The following is a 19,188-nucleotide window of genomic DNA, read 5'->3' on the forward strand; positions in this document are numbered from 1 at the left end:
TGGTCAGTCGTGGTTGGTCGAGAGTTCGGACGAGGCCGTAGGATGCGTGCGTTAGTGCCGGCAAGCGTGCTCCAAAGACACTGTGAAAGGCCGTCTAGCTTGGAGTCTGGATCTGGTGCTAATGCTGAAGAAAGGGGCAAGCATGACAAGTATACTATGCAGTGACACACCCTCCTCCCTTGGGCAGTAAAGGGCTTTTGAGGGCAAGTATACGATGCGGGTGTGCTGGAAATCTAGTGCCGCACGATAAAGGGCGTGGATGATTAAGAACGGCAATGTACGAGCCTCCCTGCCGTTCAGAACAATGCGTGTGTGCATCGAAACTAGGTCTCTGCAATGCTTCCAGTGGATGGATAATACGAAGGAGACAAAAGTTCGGATGAGTTGGCACCACTAGGAGCATGTCCTTGCTTTTTCATGGGTAGCTGGTATCGAGCTGCCGGTTCAGACGATGAGTCCTTGGTAAGCTTCATTCATCACGTCGAGGAGCAACAGTGGCGGACTCCGAACCTGCTCTGTCCTTACCGTATGAAATGCTAATTGGTATCTTCACACTTGTTTTTGGCTTGGGACGGAGAGAGGGAGGCTTGCATTTGCAAAGTGGCTTTTCTCCTCGCCCATACGAGCGAGTCTGTGGAGTAGGCTTTCGTGGCCGTCCAAGCTCTCACAGATTTGCTACTCCAGCCTCCCCCACCATCCAGATCCCAGCCCATGGCGCGGCAGGATCCATAGCCACGGCGCTGGCCCATCATCGATCTTGGTCGCGGCAGGCTAGTAGTCATCCCCCATGCATGCCCAATTTCGCCGAAATTGGATAGGCCGTATTCGACTGAATATACCCGCCTGCTTCAAACGCGCTCCAAGACGAGTACACAGTAAAGACTGCGAGCAACAGGCAGTACCGTAGCTCGTGATAAGTAGTAGCAGTAGTAGTAGTAGTAGCAGCAGTAGTAGTGGTAGAACGAACAACAAGCACGATTCGCAGTTGCATGGATGGGCGACCTGCCATCCGCCCACCATCGTCATAGTACCTTGAGGTATCCCCGTAATCCCCACAGGGCGAGCTGGGGGGTTTAAAAACAAGTTGACTGTAGCGACGTCGTGAGGTTTCAAGGCTGGTTTACCATAGTAACTAACTTAGTCGGTATCGCAGTGGGCTGGCTGGGTGGGCTTTGTTGGACTGGTGGATAGTGCTTCTTTCAATGTGCGGTCAGTCCATTCCGTCCGTCTTCAATCGGAAGCCGTGGATGTTCCCTTTCTGCTCCCCATCGCGCTTCTTTGAACAAGTTCATACCCTCAGAGCCGGGGCATCTTGCTCGTTCCTCTCGGTGACGCAGCTGGAACGGAACAATCAGTCCAGAATACTCCGTACCTTGCTGCATATCTAATGTGACAGCACACCCGACGCTGGCATCTGAGAGCAGCCATTCGGGTTTCACATTGGCCTGTCTGCCGCCAGGCCGCCAGGGATCCATCTGCGATCAACGTCATTCTCTCGTCTGCGGTTCGGTCCAAACCGCAGCCCAACCTCACAACCTGACGAGGCGGGCCATTGACACCGGTGCACCCACGGATTTAATGAACGACAGAGCACCGCGCCGTGCGTGCAGATAGACAACGAGCCAACGGAAGAAGCATTGGCCATCTGAATTCAGCCTCTCCCTCTCGCTTGCTTGCGACCTAATTCCCCAGCTCTGCACCAGCCAGCTGACCAGCTTTGTTGACCAGCCTCGCGCCAATTAGTTGTCGCTGAACCGCTCAGTTCCTCACTGATACTGCTCATCGACTAGCATTCTACTGTCGTCAATTCCCGGGACCAGACGAGTCGCCGACAACTTCAGACAAAGCCCAGCCGGTTTTCCAGTGAATCAGAACCCTTCCTTTCCAGCCCAGTCCTGAGTCGAGGCTCGAGAGTCGACACAGCACCCAATAACGGTCTCGCAGTCTGGGATCAGAGCCAGGTTACACCCCACCAAGGTCCACGGCTCTCATTAACATTAGGTACTCGCCTGCGCTTGTATCCCCGTTCCCCATCCCCGTCCACCCCCCTTACCCCCCATCCCACCGGCGAACTTGAGCGCTAGGCGGATTGTAAGGGGCAGGCCCGACGAACTACGTTGAACGTTGCAGGCCCAGACACGGCCAAGGCGAAGGCGTCCTACCGACGGGACATCAGGTACCTCCCTGCCACTGTACCGCCGTACCGCCGTACCTCATCCTCCCTCTGCCTGTCTCCCTCGCAGCAGACCCCCAGAGACAAACCCAACAGCGGCCGTGAGCCTACTATGCAGCCGGCCAACTCACGCACGCCTCTGAACTGACATTTCCTGGCTGTATCCTGGGCACGGCCTCGGACAGCTGACAGAGGAGAGAGCGAGCAAGGCGTGTGCAGTGAGCGTGTGTTTGTGTGTGTGTGTGCATCTCGTCTAGCCGTCGCACCGGTCGGATAGACCAGACTCTCTCTCGCGTCCGTCCAGCGTGTACGTGCTTGTGCCCGACAATCTGGTAGGCTGGTGGTGGCAGCAGTTCGGGTCGCTTCTACACTGTAACGTACCGGTACCGTGCCGTACCCAGCTCCCTGGACGCTGCGGCATAACTCTCAGCGCCAGCAAAAGAGGCACGGAGTAGTTACTCCACGTTAAGTTATCCCCATCCACCCTTGGCTCTGCATTGGATCTGCTTTGGGTTTCGGACCTTCTTGCTACAATGTCAACTCCCGCAACCTCAGACTACCATCACGTCGTCCACCAGGGGCACCATCCGCACCAGACACACTCCCCAGGCCAGCCCTCACGGTCGCATTCGACGCGCTCCCGCCCAACCTCGTCGGCTGCCGCTGCTGGTGCTGGTGCTCCACACCGTTCCGTCTCCCATCATCACCACCAGGGCCATCATCACGCCCACGGCCACTCCCGCCAGAGCTCCTCCGCCGCCCGTCCCGTGCAAGACATCCTACCCCAGCGAGACTATGAGACCAGCAACGTAGCCTCCAAGAGAAGTTCCAGCAGAGACCGCCACGCTCCGCCCGCGTCGCGGGGTCCCGACCCGAAAGACATCCACCGTCGGTCCAGCACCCGTTCAGCGTCGACCCGCCCGCCGCCAGGAGACATGGCCGGACCTACTGCCGTCGCCAACAATGCCGGCCCCAATGCGATTCCGCCTGTGATGCAGGCCGCGGCCGACGCCCGTGCCACCGGTGCCAAGACCAGGACGACGCGCACATCGATCCCGACCCAGTCGGGCAAATGGATTCTGGGCAAGACGATCGGCGCCGGTAGTATGGGCAAGGTCAAGCTTGCCAGGAAGGAGGACGGGACAGAGCAGGTCAGTTCAGTTGGCAACCAGCCTCCACGAGCATCCCCAATGGAGTCGCTTACATCCAGAACCCCGATCGCTAATATGCCCCTCCAAATTACCAGGTCGCCTGCAAGATCATACCGCGGGGCTCAACCGATGAAAACCACAACAGCCGGGCTGATAAAGAACGAGCAGACCAGTCCAAGGAGATTCGCACTGCACGTGAGGCTGCCATTGTGACCCTCCTCGACCACCCCAACGTCTGCGGACTGCGGGATGTCGTGCGGACAAATCACCACTGGTACATGCTCTTTGAGTATGTCAACGGCGGCCAGATGCTGGACTACATCATTTCCCACGGCAAGTTGAAGGAGAAGCAGGCGAGGAAGTTCAGCAGGCAGATCGCAAGCGCACTTGATTATTGCCATCGAAACAGCATTGTCCATCGAGACCTGAAGATCGAGAACATCCTGATTGCAAAGACAGGCGACATCAAGATAATCGATTTCGGTCTCAGCAATCTGTTTGCCCCGAGGGGACACCTCAAGACCTTCTGTGGCAGTCTTTATTTTGCCGCCCCCGAACTTCTTCAGGCTCGAGCGTACACAGGACCCGAGGTAGATGTGTGGAGTTTCGGCATTGTGCTCTACGTACTGGTCTGTGGCAAGGTGCCCTTTGATGACCAGAGCATGCCGGCATTGCATGCAAAGATCAAGAAGGGTGTGGTGGATTATCCGGGGTGGCTCAGCACTGGTATGCTTCGGAAGCCTCCCTTTATTGTGATCAAGTTTCCGCTGACCCCCTTCATAGAGTGCCGACATCTTCTCTCACGCATGCTCGTGACGGACCCAAAAACCCGTGCGACCATGTGGGAGGTCATGAACCACCCATGGATGACCAAAGGATACGGGGGACAGCCAGAGAATCACCTACCGGCACGCGGGCCGCTCAGTCTACCTTTGGATAACGAGGTCATCAACGCAATGACGGGCTTCAATTTTGGGCCTCCTGAGGTCATCAAGGCGCAACTCACAAGGCTCATAGAATCTGACGACTACAAGAGGGCCGTCTCCATGATGCAGAAGGAAAAGGAGGTTCCGGCGCCGATCAAGGACGTTGAGAAGAAAAGGGGCTTCGGGTTCGATTTTTACAAGAGGAGAAACTCGGCTAACAGCCGAGACAACTTGGTAACCCCGTCCACAGAAACGCTGGCACTCGGCAGCGACCCTCTGAATGCATTCAGCCCCTTGATTTCGATATACTATCTTGTCAAGGAGAAGCAGGACCGAGACAGGGTCGATATACAACCAAAATCACACCCACCCAAGAACGCCGCGGATTCGCCGTTGCCTGAGATTGTGCCGCCCCAGGCGGCACACACCAACACGGCAGCCTACGAAATGCCGGGCGAGAAGCCAACAGGTGGCAGGTCTCGTCCTAGAGCCCGGACCCATGGTGAAGACGACGCCCCGGAGGAAGTCAAGAAGGCTCAGGCATCGCCCCCTATACCTAATGTACCAGATGGGCAGTTGGAGGTGCCGCACAAGAAGGAAAGCACGGCGGCGGGCATACTCAGACGCTTCAGTACAAGGCGGCGCAAGGAGCCCGAACGACTGGAGAAGGACCGATCGCATCCACCCGTGGTTCATGTCCACTCTCCTGCAGACGCACCAACCACGCCGCGGAAAAGCTTCAGTATCAGGAGATCGCGCCGTGATCGAGACGAAGCGCAAGGCTCGCAACTGCGTTCCGGCAGTAGCCAGCCTCACCACCGAGCCCTGTTGAGCCCCCCACTTTCGGCCGGGGATAGTACCTCGAGTAAGAAAGGCCTCGGGCGGTCTACCAGTGTCAACTCGGGCGACTTTAGGAGACGGCCGTTTGGCTCTGACAACCGGATCCCCAAGGAGCCACCGGCCACCAGCGGTTCGGACCACTCAGCCTCGGAGAAGCCGGCAGCAGACCAGAAGGCCACAGCCAATGCGCGGACCGCTTCGATGAGGGCCAAATCGCTTGGTCATGCTCGAAGGGAGAGTATACAAGCAAGACGGCAGAAGAGAGAAGGAGCTCGGGCGGCCGACGTACCCGAGGAGACGGACGCTGAGCTCGGTGAGGCCAGTGGCGCTTCGGCGGAGCGACTGGACGACTCGGAACTCTCGAAGCCCGTCTTCCTGAAGGGCCTATTCAGCGTGTCGACCACGTCGTCGAAATCCGTGCCCGCAATCCGGACCGATATCAAGAGAGTGTTGAAGCAGCTGGGCGTCGACTACACGGAGATCCGGGGAGGTTTTAGCTGCCGTCATCGACCCAGCATCGACCTTGACAAGGTGACCGATCTGCCCACCAGCCCCTCGGCCACACCCGGGCACCGACGCAGGTTCAGCTTCGGTATCCGCAGCGAGAGGGAACGCGAAGAGCTACGGGACCTGGACCGACCGCCGGCCACGCCCCGAACACCCGGGAAGGGGCCGGACAGGAGCGACTCCAACTCGGAGGTATCGGAAGAGGACAGTATCCGTGATACGACGGACGCGGCTCGACGTGTGCCGGGCGAAACCACGACGCAGGTGCAGAGCGATCTGGGCGGCAGCATGACTCTGGAGTTTGAGATCTTCATCGTGAAGGTTCCACTGCTCTCACTGCACGGCCTCCAGTTCAAGAGAATGGAGGGCAACACGTGGCAGTTCAAGAACATGGCCGACCAGATCTTGAAGGAGCTGCGATTATAATAAAGGGAGGGACTTGGGCACTTTTCTCCTTACTGGACTTTCCAAGTTTATCATGGACAGAAAGCATAGCATGGCTGCGTCTGCGTCTGCGTTCCCAGTTGAATACGCCTCTACTAATTCGTCACCTTTTTCTGTTTTCTTCGGAGGGAGGCATAGCAAGCAAGCAAGCAACAATTACAGCCATGGCCATGAGGCAGGCCTCTTTCGTGGGGAAGAGGGACGGGAGAGAGAAGCTATAGTGTAAGGATAATAAACTAGCCGACGGTCCGAGTGAAGGGCGGCGAGAGCGGCTGCAGAGGGGAGCGGCGCCGGTGAGAGCTCCAGGTTTTGCGGACGAGGTATTCCAGATGACGCTTCGGATGTCTTTTTTTTCTGCTTCTTCTTCTTCTCTTCTCTTCTTCTACTTCCTACTAGCGGACGGGATCAATAATAATGTGACCATTGTGTATCTTCTGGAAGTGTGTTCGTTCACTCGACCTTGACCGTGAAAGTGCCGGGCGTCCGGCTGAGAGCAATGGCTAGCGATGGTACGAGGGGTGGCTGAGGCTTGGGTTTCCTGAACAACTGACGGTGAACTCCCCAGGTATCTTGGATAGTGCGTGCTCCCAGGTGTAGACATGCGTCACATATTGCATGGGATGGCTGCACTTCCTTTCGCCACACCTGAAACAATATACTGCCTGTTCTCTCTCCCCTGCACGCCTTCTGCCTCGAGGGAGGCCAACCAGAGAACATTGGCTGGGCAAGGAAAAAAAATATAAGAAGTGTGCAGTGCGCCGGTGAGAAAGATAGTGTGCATAGTGTTTCTGTGTTTACTATAACGATGCCAGCAGCGAATACTTGGGTAAGCAGTCATCATACCATACCAGTCGTCCTGTGGTACAATGAGGGACGAATGCTAGAGGTGGCCTTTTTCCGGCTGCGTTCGAATGGCTCTCGATTCGCATTCGCATTCACATTCTTGAACTGAGCCCATCCCCAGTCCAGTATATAGGACCAACGCAGCGAGCAACTGTACCTACCTCAGTTAGGTAACCCGCCCACGGGCTGTGTGTGACTGGGTATGCAACTTACGGGTAGGAAGAAGGGAAAGCCACGCTACGGAGTACTCCACTTTCGTTTCCAGTGGGCAGGCCAGCAGCGAGTTGGCGAGCTACGTACCTTCTTGCTTCCGTGCTGGGTTTTGCAGGCACCTGGCGGATAACTAACTTGGAGGAAAGCTACCGTCCATACATACCTAAGGCTACCTAACGTAGGCCGCCCGCTCGGCTGATGTGTGGAAGGGATGAATACCCTAGGTATGTATGTAGCTTCCCAAGCTGGGCAGCCGCGGGGTCGGCAGAATGTGGTGAACCCTGAGGCCAATCCAACGCGTCTCTGTTACGGAGTAATTATTTCGAAGGGGACCTCGAGAGGCTGAGAAGTCCCTTAAGTAAGTGGTGTTACGATGTAACTATGCAAATCGGGTAGGGTAGCTTCTAGCGTAGCTGAGGTCCAAGGTCCAAGGTCCAACCTAGGTCCCAGGTCTTGCAGCGCACTGGCCTGCAGTTGCGACGGCCCAGATTTCCCGCGGTCCAAATTATCCCACGCCCAACGCCCACGCTCACGCCCACGCCGCTTGGATCGCTTTCGATCGGGGCAAGCAAATGCCAGGCCCGTTGACGTCCTGAACCTTATCACCTTCGCTGCCGGCATCTATCTAGCTATAGTCGACACACTCCTCTCGGAAGCATCAACAAATAACAACAACAACAAAACAACAAACGAGACTCTCGTCAGTCAGCTTCGACCGGCGCCGCCTTGGTCAACAAACTATTTCCAGGTTCGCACCGCCCGCCGCCCATCTCCTCTCCCCTGCCCGCCCACACCACACTACGCTACACCGCAGCCCGCTCCACTCCACCCGTCGAGACCTGAACTGACCTGGGCCGTCGCAGAGCGCATCCCATCATCATCTCCATACTCTAACGCAACGCATCTCGAATCTTGAGCCAGTCTGCTACCGTCGCTGCTGCTGCTGCTGCTGCACCACCGCTCCCGCCGCCCCCGAACCATGTTCCCGAACCCCACCATGTACGGGAACCACAACTACGATCCCCATGGCGGCCAGTTCTACGGCCAGCAGTCGGGCCACCAGTCCATGAGCCACCAGGCCGTCGCCACCGCCCAGCAGCAGTATCACAACCGCCTCGCCGGCGCCCACACCAACGCCGCCGCCACCGGCCTCAATGCCGCCGTCCACGTCCAGGAGGGCTCCAGCCTCGAGGGCAACGTGTCCGAGGACAACCGCCGCACCCTGGCCTACGTCGCCGACCTGCTCAAGGAGAGCACCCGCGAGGCCGCCCTCCTCGAGCTGAGCAAGAAGCGCGAGCAGGTCCCCGAGCTGGCCCTGATCCTGTGGCACTCTTTCGGTAAGCCGAGCTTCCTGATCCTCTGCCATCTGCCTCTGCCTCTGCCTCTGCCGCCTCCCGCTGGGGCCTCGGCGACAGAGACTTGTTGTTACCGTTGTACTGACCAGTGTCCGTTCCATCTGCAGGCGTCATGACCTGCCTGACCCAGGAGATCATCTCCGTCTACACCCTGCTCAACCCGTCGCAGCTCACTGCCGCCGCCTCCAACAGAGTCTGCAACGCCTTGGCTCTGCTCCAGTGCGTTGCTAGCCACAACGACACCCGAACCCTCTTCCTGAAGGGTGAGTAGTCATGATTCTTTGCTTAGCACCTGCCTGCCCCATCACCGCCGAGTCCAACTGCTCACACGCTGCTCTAGCCCACATCCCGCTGTATCTCTACCCTTTCCTGAACACGACGTCCAAGTCTCGACCCTTTGAGTACCTGCGCCTCACGTCGCTGGGCGTCATCGGCGCCCTCGTCAAGAACGACTCCACCGAGGTCATCAACTTTCTCTTGACCACCGAGATAATTCCTCTGTGCCTGAGAATCATGGAGACCGGGTCCGAGTTGAGTAAGACTGTTGCCATCTTCATCGTTCAGAAGATCTTGCTTGACGACAGCGGTCTGAACTACATCTGCGCCACCTACGAGCGCTTCTACGCCGTCGGCACCGTCCTGAGCAATATGGTTGCCCAGCTTGTCGAGCAGCAGACGGCGCGCCTGTTGAAGCACGTCGTCCGCTGCTTCCTGCGCCTCAGCGACAATGCCCGCGCCCGCGAGGCCCTTCGCCAGTGCCTGCCCGAGCCCCTCCGCGACGCCACCTTCTCGTCTGTCCTGCGCGATGACGCTGCCACTAAGCGATGCTTGGCTCAGCTACTCATCAACCTGTCGGACTCGGTGGTCGACGCTTCCAACAACCACTCAGTCATCTAGAATCGATCAAAGCGGTGAAGGCGTGGGCATGACGTGTCCTATGAAAATACGCGGATAGGTCAAAGCACCTTCAACAAAACATTCCAACTCAGGCCATGTGCCTTGCTGGCTACGGGTCGTCCAACACAAGTTACCAAGGCACGGGTGCACTCAAACCAAAGGAAAATCTGGAGGGGCTAGAGCATGGTTCCCTTTTGAGGCCGCGACATTATCACCCGTCCTTTCGACCGCCGTCATCATCTGTTATTATCAGCAGACAACTTGACTGCATCCAGCGGCCGCCAATCCTCGATGGGTGCGCTTCCGCACCCTGCATGACTGCTTCGGAAGATGACTGTCTCTTGGTTTCGAGCGTGGCACCTTGCTCGGGTTTCCATTTTCCGTCTACTATACCCCTTTTTTCATGTATTCTGCACAAAACCGGCGTTCTGTACCAGGGGCAAGGTAGGGTATCATGTCACATGTTTCATCTTTTGGAATTTCTGGCAAGGGAATGGGCTAAGAACAAATCCGCATGGGAATGGCGTTTTCTGCCTTTTTTCTTCTCGAGCCTCCGATTTTATCTGATTCAGATAGACAGGTGGGCGGAGCATTTCCGTGGAACAGGACAAAAGCATGGAATTCTTCTCCCAAGTTGCTTTTGGCCTGCCGTTTGGCGTTTCTGATGGATAGAGAGACAATGTGGTGGGGCTGGCAAACGATAGGGGTGTGTGTCTGTCATACACTAGAGGATTTGTATCATATTATATTGCAGAGGTGGGTGTTGGACGGTATATGATAGTGTACGAAGGAAAAACTCATATTTGCTACTCAGTTCCCAGCTTGGGATTTGTTCGAAGTGACAAGCACCGCCTGCACGAAAGGAAAAGAGCCTCGACAAGATTATCCTTTGGGAAGATGATTGAGTGGGATAGATCGCCGGTTAGTGTTTTGGCGTCTCCCCCTTACCGACGCAGGTAGGTCTAATTCGACCCAGATCAAACTCCTTGAATTGCGCACTTTCGAACCACCCGGGAGGAACAAAAGAAGGAAGAAATCCCCAAACGATCAGCGATATCCACGCGAGCCTAGGCCGCGAGTTTTCCCAACGCACATGTAACCACCGACTGGACCAGGAATCCCCAAACCACGCCGGCCATGCCTCCTAGGGACATCCATGGTTCCAGTCTTACCGCCTTGAGCGACAACCATTTGACCCAAGCATAAACAGAACAGAAGCAGAACAAACGAGTCCAAGTAGCTGGACGCAAGTCCATCTCCAGCAAGAGAGCCCCAACGTCCATGGCACACCCACGTAGTGCCCAGAGCCCATTCTCGAGAGGGGGGGAGGGGGTGGACTCGAGAACCAGCGCAGTAGAATCTTGAACGGGAATTATATATTATTTTCAAACGCACTGGCCCGTGTTGTACCGCGTCTCGCACCTGGTGCCCGGCACGCACACCTCGAGGTCCTCCCACTGGTGCCGCCCGTTGCACGCCTGCACCGTGTTGGCCTTGCACCGGATCACCGAGATGGAGCACTCGGGCTCCCACTCGGCCCGGGTCGCCGTCGCCCCCGTCTTGCGCGTCGTCGTTGGCGGCACCGTCGTCTCGGCCGCCGCCGTGAACCTCTCGCCCCAGCTCGCAAGGCCCGTGGTCGTGTCCGTGGTGCTCGCCGCCCAAGTGGTGAAGGTGGCATTGAGATCGTCCCGCTGCGTCCCGACCGCGCGCGGCTGCTGCTGCCGCCACTGCCGCCCCGCCCCGCCGTTGGTCTCGGTCGCGGCCGCCCGCGTGGTGATGTCGTCCCCGCGCCAGCACTCCTCGACGCTGCAGCTCATGGCGCCGCCCGACTGCGCGCAGCACTGGCCCGGCGGGCAGTGCTTGGTCAGCCGCAGCCGCCCGCTCTGGCAGTGGATGCCCGTCCACGGGTTGACGCACGACCAGCCCGACGGCAGCCCCGGGCAGACGTCGAAGACGTGGGGGAGCGTGGCGTCCCGCGGCTGGCCGTCGGTCGGCAGCACCGCGCCGGCCGCCGTGGCGACGGCGGCGGCGACGGCCGTCAGGGGTCGGAGCGGGATCTGCATGGCGCTGTGTGTTGTCTTGGCCCCCTCTTATTGTAGTGAGTCTGAGGGGTGGATGGCTCGCTCTCTGGCGATGAGTATAGGCTGCTGTTTTTGAAAACCAGAAGACGAGAAAGAAGAGTGGGATACGGGCTGCGAAGGAGACAGGGAAGGGGTTTTGTGCTGGGCAGAACAGGTGGAAAGGGGCTTATATCAGCTCGTCGACATAAACTAAGTTTTCTGACTAGGCATTGTCTCTTTCGTGCGAATTCTTGCTCTGCGGGTGGGTTGGGAGGGGATAGTGGCAATGGCCCTTTGGGGGGTGATGAATCAAGCCTCGTATCAAAGTTCTCGCCAGCATGCTCTGCTCTCCTTTTGAGCCGATTAAATCACGATCGGATTCTGACACGTTAGGCACTGCGAATTAGGGATACCCGACCCTACTCCATGGCTCAGAAGCAAGAAATAGCAGCGGCCATGGTGGGGATAAATGATGGGTCTTACTACGCGTGTGAAAGTATACATCGACAACAGTTGGTCATACGACTTCTGTCCTGGGAGAAACACAGTTGAGATAAGGCCCGCGTCGTAGGGGGTGCCGTCGTGCAGTGTGGGAAGTTCAATAGACCCATCTTGGCAATGGATACTTGCTCATGTTGGCGGCTATTGCGTAAGAAAGCCGCACGGCTCAGCTTGGACTTTTGACGCCTGGGAGGGTGATTGCTCGATGACCACGTACAGGGCCTGGCTACTCAAGATATACATGATAAGACAAGCGTCACAATCTTCTCTCCAAAGTCACTCTTTTATGACAAGTGACTGAGCATGTGCCATACTGCGGTGTGCCAGGCTCACAGGGGGTTTCGCTTCCCAAGGGCCCTGGCTCCATCCAGGGGAAGCAAACATTCTCGGTGCGCTTCACCACCATTCTATTAGCCAAGGCCTTCTCAATTGAAATGGTCCACTGCATGGCATTACTCATGCCTAAGTGAAAATATAGGTCAATGATCCAAGACACAAGCAGCATTATCATGGTCAAAGGGGTGCTGGGACTGTTTACGTGTGTATTCACGATGCCTAAAGCGAGTAGACTAGTGAGCCTTAACAACACCAGCGGCATCAGCCTGCGCGGCGATTCTCTTCTTGTACTGCTGCACGTCTCCTGGGAACTTCCATACCGTTCCGTTCTCACAGACCCACAAGCTCGTACAGACCGTCTGCAGCATGGTGACGTCGTGGGAAACCATCAGCACACCGCCCTGGAACGCCTGTAGAGCCTCTGACAGTGCATCCATTGCCTCGATATCCAGATGGTTGGAAGGCTCGTCAAGAACCAGGATGTGCGGGTTCGTGAGGGCCAAGCAAGCGAATGCCACACGAGACTTCTGACCTCCAGACAGGACCTCCATCTTCTGCAGACCAGTGGTACCAGTGATACCGAAGGCACCGAGCTGGCGACGATACTCCTCATCATTGCGGCCGGGATAAGTCTTGGCCATGAAGCTGACCGCACTCATGGTAAGATCCAGAGCATCAACGTGATGCTGAGCAAAGAAACCGATACGCAAGCGCGAATGTTGAGAGATCAGACCTTGAGTAGCGGACAACTTGCCGATGAGGAGCTTCAAGATCGTAGTCTTACCAGCACCGTTGGGACCGACGATACCGATACGAGAGTCTAGCTGAACATCGAGATCAACGTTCTTAAGGAGAATATTATCCGGGGTGTAGCCAAATGTGACACCTGTCATCTGGACGATAGGAGGCGAAAGCTTCTCCACATCTGGGAACTTGAACTTGACACTGTATTCCGTCTCTGGTGCTGCGAGAATAGGCATACGCTCCAGCTTCTTGATACGTGACTGAGCTTCAGCAGCCTTGCCGGCATTGTATCGAAACTTGTCGATGAAAGCCTGCAAGTGGGCACGCTGGGCCACGTTGTTCTCGTACTCTCGCTGGTACACCTTCTTGCGTTCTTCTTTGGTGTTGTAGAAGGACTCGAAGTTGGCACCTCTGTAGTAGTCGAGTCGTTCTGAGTGTTGATGAATGATATCGGTCGCAACCTCGTTGAGGAAGGCTCTGTCGTGACTGACCACAAGGACAGTGCTCGGGTATGACTGCAGGTAGTTGGAAAGGAAAGTGATGGACGGAACGTCCAACATGTTCGACGGTTCGTCCAGTAGCAACAAATCGGGCTCGCAGAACAAGGCTCTGGCAAGAGCAAGACGCATACGCCAACCACCGGAGAAGGTTTTGGTGGCAAACTGTTGGCGTTCTGCCGAGAAACCGAGACCAGCAAGAATGCTGGCAGCTCTGGACTCAGCCTTGTCTGATTCCATCTCTGCTAGCTTGCCCTGGATGTCTCCAAGCTTCTGGTCCAGAGCCTCACGCTCAAGGTCTAACTTAGCCGCGTCAGTCGAGGTGTCAGCCATTGACGCTCTCTGTGATTCGATAGCAGCCAGCTTCTCGGTAATTTCCTGCATATTTGTGAGCGTTGATGCTGCAATTTGGAGACGGCTGGACTTACTCCTTGCTCCCTGAGTAGAACCTTCCGCCAAACGTCTGCATCCAAGACGGCCTGCAATGCGGAAGTGTCGTCTCCGGTAAGCTGTATCATGTCAGTACTCTATAGATCAACTTGCAAGACACCAGACATACCTCTTGTTCGACGTGAAGAATCGAGATGTGCGTAGGGATAGGCAACTCTCTTCGGGACAACGCTCTCAAGAGCGTAGATTTACCCACACCGTTGTTACCAACAAGACCATAGCGATGGCCATACGCAAGGGTCAAGTTGGTGTCCGTGAGGATCCTCTGTCCACCAATGGATACATCGGCATTCTCCATCTTGATGTCCTTGGACTTGTTCTGACCACCCGAGCCGAGCTGCAGCGGGTTGACAGCCATGTAGAACTCTTCGTACGACTGGGCATCCTCGGGCTGGTCGAGGAGCTTGGACGCCTCGTACTCCACGAATTTGAACTGCTTCTTGCTCTGTTTGGCGGCGATCTTACGCTCGGCCTTCTCAAGCTTTTTCCGGTCCACCTTGGACTCGACCTTGCGCTGGTTGGCCGACTCGAGGTCTATGCTGCCCGTCGACACTGCGAGAGTCGAAGACATGTTGCGCTGGGACCCGACCTGGATGGCCTGGTCGAGACGCTTGACAGCAGAGGGACCCCTGCGCTCTCCATTCTCACTGTTCGCAACCTCGTACTTCTCTACCCATTTCGCAACAAGCTGCTGGACTTTGGTCAGCTCAGAGCCGGTTGCGTTGCCGGAAGCTGAGATCAGCAGCTCCGTGATGGCAGCGGCGGCTTCGGCAAGGGGGGACAGGCCTGTCGCCTCCTCCTCGTCGGTCCAAGTGGTGGATGCGTGCCTCAGGTATCCGGCCGAATACTCCGAGACAACAGGGTCTACATTCGGTAGTACGGCTCTGATATCAGCCTCCATATCGCCGATTCTGCGTGGGATATCTGGAACAGCGCAGAGCGAAAAGAAACTCGAGCCACCTGCAGTCGCTGGATACCGAAAGCGGGGTTCTTCGTATCTGCACCACCGTGAAAATCCCCAATAATGATGCTGAAGAGACCCGGTAAGTGTATTCACTTGCAGGCTCGGCTTTGTTTTAGATTATGGCGACGTTGGCGGATTTCTGCGAGGCAACGGCGATACCATCTTCACAGAATTTCCTGTCGGGCACGAAACTTCATGACATGTCGTTAGATGTGGGGCCATTCGCGGGGTATGATTGGATGGCTATCGCCACTTCACGAAAACCCATGAGAAAAGCATCAAAAGGACGAAGGCACGGTTGATAACGATGTTGTGACTCATGCTACTGGGCTGCCTCGATCTCAAGAACAGGCAGACCTGCAGTATGGTCCTGGTTGGAAATATTTAAGGAACGTGAGCATAGGTTGAGAGCAATGCAGGACGGCGAGACTACAAATATGAGTACAGAGAATCCAATTGGCATCAAAGATCTAACAGCTACTATCAATTGACATAACCTACCATGTAGACAGAGCCGTAACATGTTAGGTATCTTGTGTATACCTTGTATTTAATGCATGTACATGAGAGCTGCAATCCTTGCATCAGGAACAGAGGGCAGAGTCGAAAGCCGCGTGACCGCCCGAGGCAAAAAGACCGGTTGCCTCGCGCCGCCTGACGGGCCCGACAATGCAATTATAGAACTTGCTTTATTTCCAAGCCATCGAGCCATTTCGGCCAATCCGCTTAGATCTAGATCTCGCAGGATTGCGTCGTTAAATTTCCGGCCGCGCGCTCGATCCAACCGGATGGCGCGGTAGCGGCTCTACGCGACTTTTTTTTTTCTTCTCCGACGCGCCGTCATTGGAAAGTGTCTCATTATGTCCGTGGGGGAAACCTTTCTTTTTCTCGTTACGGCGAAAATACCACCTGAGATACGCGACCTGACCATGGGGTAGTGCGGCCTAGTTGAACGCGTCTACCGGCACGCCGTCTGGTTGGCTCGGGGTTCGGATGGCGACACGCTGCTTCAGCCAATCATGGGAAACCAATCGACCTAAAACCAACTTGCGCATCTAGGTGAGGGGGTAGGGAGACAGTCAAGAGATCCCAAAACCTGCAATTGCAGTTCCCGTAAACGCAGAGGAGCCGTATCCTGTCTGGGAATGAAAGATCCGCATTGATGCGTCTCAACGAGGAAGTGCTGGACCGCGCCTAGTTGCCACTCCAGTGTATCGGCAGCCAGTTACCACGCCTCCTTGCCCATCCCAAGCATACAATTGCGTACAATGACGATAACATTGCACACAGCTGTAGGCTTTCATTGTGCATCCAGGAAGTGGGAATATAGAAGGAGTCTCGGTCCTTCGGCTACCAAAGTACGCCAAGGCTTATTGCATTAGGCCTCACGCGGCCTTCATCAGGACGGGTCAATCCCATGTGCTTCCCATCAACTATCGTTGGGGGTAATAAAGTTTCAATGATTCGTGGTCTATCATCAATCACAGAGGTCTGATCGTCCGTAGGATGTCCAGTGGCATCATGTCATCCCTGGAAAATGTCTCAACCTCATCTATCTGCTAGCATCGGCTGGCACGCAAGGCACGTAAAGAGGACACAGGGTCCCGAAACTAAGAGAGAGGGGTTGCCGTATGCCGTTGGTAAACCTCACGTCATCTGTGCAAACGGACCCCGACTGGACCGCCGGTACGGGGATATTTTGCGCACATATTCAAGACTAGCGGGGAGGCTTGAGAGGCTTAGCAAGCCATCCGGGCCCTGCACGTTCTGGATCGTCGTGCATCTGAGCAGGCGGCTGAAAATGAGAATAGCCAATGGCTGATCTAAGAACCCGGTTTCCCAAGTTGGAATTCCCATCATAGTGTTTTAGCCCAAACTCTGCTGACAACTAGAGGGGCAAGAGGGGTCTGAGCCAGCACTTGCACATGGCGTATGGCCTGGTCAATGTTGCACTCCGGCTCGGTTATACGTCCTGTTATATGGGCCGTTATGGTGTAACAGTCCCCAGACCGAAAGGCAGCCCGGAATTCTGGCATCATGGATGTGCATCCAAGGAAATCCTGGGGCAGGATCCCAGTGCTGGCATAGCAACGAGGTAGGCGGCTGCACTCGGCAATGCTTTTCAATTCAAAAAGAATTCTGGTCCCAGAGAGCGAGATCCGAGCAGACCAGAGCCGGCAGCGGAGTTAGGCAATCCGCGTCGCTACGAGTCAGCTGTGCAGTTGATGTTGGTGCAATTCGGACCTCTCTGTGTGCGCTACGGGGAGATGGGTATTCCCTGTCTTACGAGGGCTGCGGTGATGAGAAACAACTTCAATAGATTATAAACTGTTACATGCAGTCGTGAAGGCATCATCCCTACATTATCACCAGCAGTTGATCCGCTATCCACCAACCGATCTTACCGGACTGGCCTGCTCCGCCTCGGGGATATTGTTAGCTTTTACACGTGCAGGATAGCGTCCCTTCTTTACACTCCAAGTACTGATTAAGCGGACAAGTTACAAATCAAAGGCCTTGAAGGCAACGAAAATCTTACAACCTTACAGCGCTGCACATTATATGACCAAGCCGCTCCAGACGAGAACATTCGTGCAATAGCTAATGACGAGCACGTGATCTTATTCTGTATGCGGTCCGTGAGGCTCAGAGTAAATAACCTGCTGAGTTTGACCCATTGACCGAGGATGATATTGCCACGGAAACGTACAATGTGCAAGCCTTGCTGGAGCTCCAAGATGCCACTCCAAGGCGTGAGCTGTGGAGCGCCCAGAGCAGTGTGATCGGATATTTGTTCCTTGCAAACTTGGCTAAAAGGCGAGACGGCTGCGCAAAGTGCCAACTGCCGTCGACCGTTGGCCTGATCTTAGTGCTGGTTTGTTTTAGTTCATACCGGCGCCGTGGGTGCACTTGTCGCCTTAGTCTGCTTGGTTCATCTCAGCGCGCCCCAGCAACTCAGTAGATCGGTGATCATGTCCCTCGTCTTCGTGTTTTCCCAATCAGCAATCTTAACATCAATTAGAGACAACAAAGCATGATGTCATGCGGCGGTGTCTCCGTGAAGCCGGGAGTATACCTGTGATACCTATAGCAACATTCCGGAGACCAGGTTGACGGAAGCTCCGAACATCACCGATCAGCGGGCAGACTACTCGGTAGCCGACATCCGTTCCGACGAGCTTGGAGAACCGACGGCCCTCCTCATGACTTCTTGAACTCTTGTGTTTCTTCAGCTGAGCTATTGCAGACTACCGGATGCAGCTGGCAATGTTGGTGTTGACGATACCTATTTTAGGGCGAGGTCCACAAACACAATGCCGAAAGTGCTCAGTAGCGCTTCTACACCCCAGTAGCGCGGCCCTGGCTTTCTTTGCCTAGCAGGCCTGCCCGGGGCATGCAGGCCTAGCTCAGTTCTGTGCGCGATGGAGCCCGCCGATGAAACAACTTAGAGCTCCACTGGCATGAATCCAAGCAATCACAGAGATTCGACTCGTCAGATGGAGAAATTTGCAATGCATAGTACCGGAAAGTTGAACGCCGCCCAAGACATCTGTATTCGCTCGATATACGAAGCACAATTTTGGGGGTTCTTGTACGCAGATCTTGCACCGTCTGGGCCGGCGTGGCTGGTTGCGACACGCAACGAGTTGGTCTATGGCAGCTCGGATCTGGGATCAAAGCATTCGATCGTCATGGAATAGTTGCTACTATGGATAGTTATGACAAGAGGCGTCAATGGTTTTGTGCTCTAATATGGAGCCTTGTGGAAGTGCCCCCTCGGATGTAACGCTGAGGTTCAAATAAGTAGCTGGTTGCGCATTACCCTTGTCGTCTTTAAGCCCGGAACGCATTGGACCACTTTGGACTGACCAGGGACGGCATGCGGGTAAACAGCACGGCCAAGTCTTAGAGGACTCTCTCTATCTTTGCTGTTGACTCCATGTACCATAGTAAGGTACACTTGCAGATAGTAGGCAAATACCAAGTGAGCACTCACGAGCCCGATAGTAGGGCGACAGTACCCTGGCGGTGGCGAGAATGGTAGGAAACACCATCCGAGACAATATGTTGAATATGCTTGTGTTCACTAGGGACGAAGCATTCGGTGACACAATGCATGGTCCCCTATGGCACGCACTTATGGCAGTGATTCGTGGCAGCGCAACGACCACTAGCAACGACATTGGCTGGCACCACATGCCAGCAGCCTTGACAGCTGAGATGCAAACTTCAGAAGGCAGCGCGGGTTAGGAGTGTTAAAGCCAATCACTGGAGCTGTGTCTGTTT

General features: G+C 55.6%; 4 protein-coding genes across 4 annotated transcripts; 2 read left to right on the forward strand and 2 right to left on the reverse strand.

Moving 5' to 3' along the window:
• Nucleotides 1-2,706: 2,706 nt before the first annotated feature.
• On the forward strand, nucleotides 2,707-6,023 carry JN550_004752 (uncharacterized protein; the record flags this gene model as incomplete). Its single annotated transcript, XM_049316302.1, has 2 exons — nucleotides 2,707-3,324; nucleotides 3,420-6,023. The coding sequence occupies 2 exons, from the start codon at nucleotides 2,707-2,709 to the stop codon at nucleotides 6,021-6,023; spliced, it is 3,222 nt and encodes a 1,073-aa protein (XP_049173373.1).
• Nucleotides 6,024-8,094: 2,071 nt separating this feature from the next.
• On the forward strand, nucleotides 8,095-9,349 carry JN550_004753 (uncharacterized protein; the record flags this gene model as incomplete). Its single annotated transcript, XM_049316303.1, has 3 exons — nucleotides 8,095-8,434; nucleotides 8,560-8,715; nucleotides 8,793-9,349. 3 exons carry the CDS (start codon nucleotides 8,095-8,097, stop codon nucleotides 9,347-9,349), a joined length of 1,053 nt encoding a protein of 350 aa, XP_049173374.1.
• Nucleotides 9,350-10,734: 1,385 nt separating this feature from the next.
• Nucleotides 10,735-11,412, reverse strand: JN550_004754 (uncharacterized protein; the record flags this gene model as incomplete). Its single annotated transcript, XM_049316304.1, has 1 exon — nucleotides 10,735-11,412. One exon carries the CDS (start codon nucleotides 11,410-11,412, stop codon nucleotides 10,735-10,737), a length of 678 nt encoding a protein of 225 aa, XP_049173375.1.
• Nucleotides 11,413-12,479: 1,067 nt separating this feature from the next.
• On the reverse strand, nucleotides 12,480-14,838 carry JN550_004755 (uncharacterized protein; the record flags this gene model as incomplete). Its single annotated transcript, XM_049316305.1, has 3 exons — nucleotides 12,480-13,865; nucleotides 13,916-13,996; nucleotides 14,047-14,838. The coding sequence occupies 3 exons, from the start codon at nucleotides 14,836-14,838 to the stop codon at nucleotides 12,480-12,482; spliced, it is 2,259 nt and encodes a 752-aa protein (XP_049173376.1).
• Nucleotides 14,839-19,188: the final 4,350 nt, after the last annotated feature.

Source organism: Neoarthrinium moseri, assembly GCF_022829205.1.
Source record: "Neoarthrinium moseri strain CBS 164.80 chromosome Unknown scaffold13_Wmoseri_CBS_16480, whole genome shotgun sequence".
Lineage (NCBI taxonomy): Eukaryota > Fungi > Ascomycota > Sordariomycetes > Amphisphaeriales > Apiosporaceae > Neoarthrinium > Neoarthrinium moseri.